The sequence below is a fragment of the Austrofundulus limnaeus genome, unplaced genomic scaffold (genome assembly GCF_001266775.1).
Source record: "Austrofundulus limnaeus strain Quisiro unplaced genomic scaffold, Austrofundulus_limnaeus-1.0 Scaffold252, whole genome shotgun sequence".
NCBI classification, from domain to species: domain Eukaryota; kingdom Metazoa; phylum Chordata; class Actinopteri; order Cyprinodontiformes; family Rivulidae; genus Austrofundulus; species Austrofundulus limnaeus.
Genome location: NW_013952654.1, coordinates 725,779 through 727,570, shown reverse-complemented (window position 1 = coordinate 727,570; position 1,792 = coordinate 725,779). Strand labels below are relative to the sequence as shown.

Sequence of the window (1,792 nt, the reverse complement as noted above, 5' to 3'; positions counted from 1 at the left end):
ATATTAAAGTACCTGTGGCGTGCGTATACTTCAAACAGAAAACATCAAAGAAAACATAGTTCTATTTAGGAAACTTGTCATAAAATGTAATTTTATCCAATTCGTCAGATAACTGGCAGATTTTCTTTTGATCTTGGCTCAGCCGAAGTGAAACAGGAAGTGACATCAAAGGGGAACTCTCTGGTCTTTGTTTTTTGAAACTATATTTTTTAATCTCTGACTCTTCCTCTCTGATAGACTCAAAATAATCTTAAACATCAGATTCTTCTCTACAGTCTGTGTTGTTAGTTGTTGTAACAACGCTCTGTTTACATGCAGACGTTCCCCTTTGACATCACTTCCTGTTACTTCACAGGTGAATATCTCAACAACTGTTCATCTCAGAGGCGTGATTTTATTTTTTGCAATTTGAGATTAATGTTATCTTTTCAAAAGTGCATTCGTATTTATTACAAAAACTTGATGCCACAGGTACTTTAAAACGGGTGGAAGTTTGGGTTTCTGCACTCTGGAGGGATTAACACTGAAAGACGACCCAGAAAATCATCCAACTTAAACAGCAGATTGTGTAAAAACTGAATGTTGTTTCGGCTGTGATGTCGCTCTGAGCTGCAGGACTCAAGAAAACCCTGTGGTTGTCTATTGGTGGGAAATGTTAATTTTTGTCCTAATTTAGTCTGCGTCTCGTGGCGAGTTCTGAAACTGAATGACCTTTTTGTAACCGAAACAAATTTAATTTCTTCATTTATTTTATTTCCTCTGGTTTTCATGAACCTAACGTCTGAGGCTCCTCGTGAGTGGATTCTTCCTCTTGTTTTAACGACTCTGTCACTCAGCGAAGAGTTAAAGACTTTACCAGACGCTTCCTGCAGCTCATAACTGAGACGTTTGGTTTTTTTTTTTGGCCCTGCAGCTCCACATTTCTGCGAGTTTGTTTCTGCGAGTTGAACAAAACTGTGATTTATAGTTGTGCATTTTTGTGTTCACGCAACATTATCCTTCCTTCCTTCCTGCAGTTGACATCCAGGAGATCCGGGAGCTGCGTTTGGGGAAGGGCTCCCGTGACTTCGAGCGTTTCCCGGAGGAGGCTCGTAAACTGGACCCGGCCCATTGCTTCGTCGTGCTGTACGGCCTGGAGTTCCGCCTCCGGACCCTCAGCGTGGCAGGTCAGGTCGCTTCGCACGCCACCTTCGGCTCGTTCAGGACAGGAGTGCTCCGACCTTTGTAACTTTAGAACTTTTCTTTTTTGTTTATAGTTCCTTCAAAACATTCTGCTTCAACAAACTACCAGGTTTTATTCTGTTGCTTGTAGTTTATACATACTGTTCTGCTACTTTTAGCTTTTTGTTAGCCTTTTGCTATTTTCAGCTAGGATTTTATTACTGATAGTTCCTAGATACCTTTTTGCTACTTTTTGCTTTTTTGTTAGCCTTTTGCTACTTTCAGCTAGCATTTTGTTACTTGTCCTAGAGACCTTTTTGCTACTTTTAGCTTTTTTGTTAGCCTTTCGCTACTTTCAGCTAGCATTTTGTTACTTGTAGTTCTTAGATACCTTTTTGCTACTTTTAGTTTTTTTGTTAGCATTTTGCTACTTTCAGCTAGCCTTTTGTTACTTGTCCTAGATACCTTTTTGCTACTTTTAGCTTTTTTGTTAGCCTTTCGCTACTTTCAGCTAGCATTTTGTTACTTGTCCTAGATACCTTTTTGCTACTTTTAGCTTTTTTGTTAGCCTTTCGCTACTTTCAGCTAGCATTTTGTTACTTGTCCTAGATACCTTTTTGCTACTTTTAGC

At 39.5% G+C, this 1,792-nt stretch overlaps 1 protein-coding gene across 1 annotated transcript in view; it reads left to right on the top strand.

Moving 5' to 3' along the window:
- The window catches only part of LOC106526007 (1-phosphatidylinositol 4,5-bisphosphate phosphodiesterase gamma-1), a 42,317-nt gene that overhangs the window by 7,361 nt on the left and 33,164 nt on the right, over nucleotides 1-1,792 (top strand). Inside the window, exon 2 of the mRNA XM_014020430.1 lies at nucleotides 1,017-1,166. Within this exon, the coding sequence (XP_013875884.1) occupies nucleotides 1,017-1,166 (150 nt within the window). The remainder of the gene's footprint in view (nucleotides 1-1,016; nucleotides 1,167-1,792) is intronic.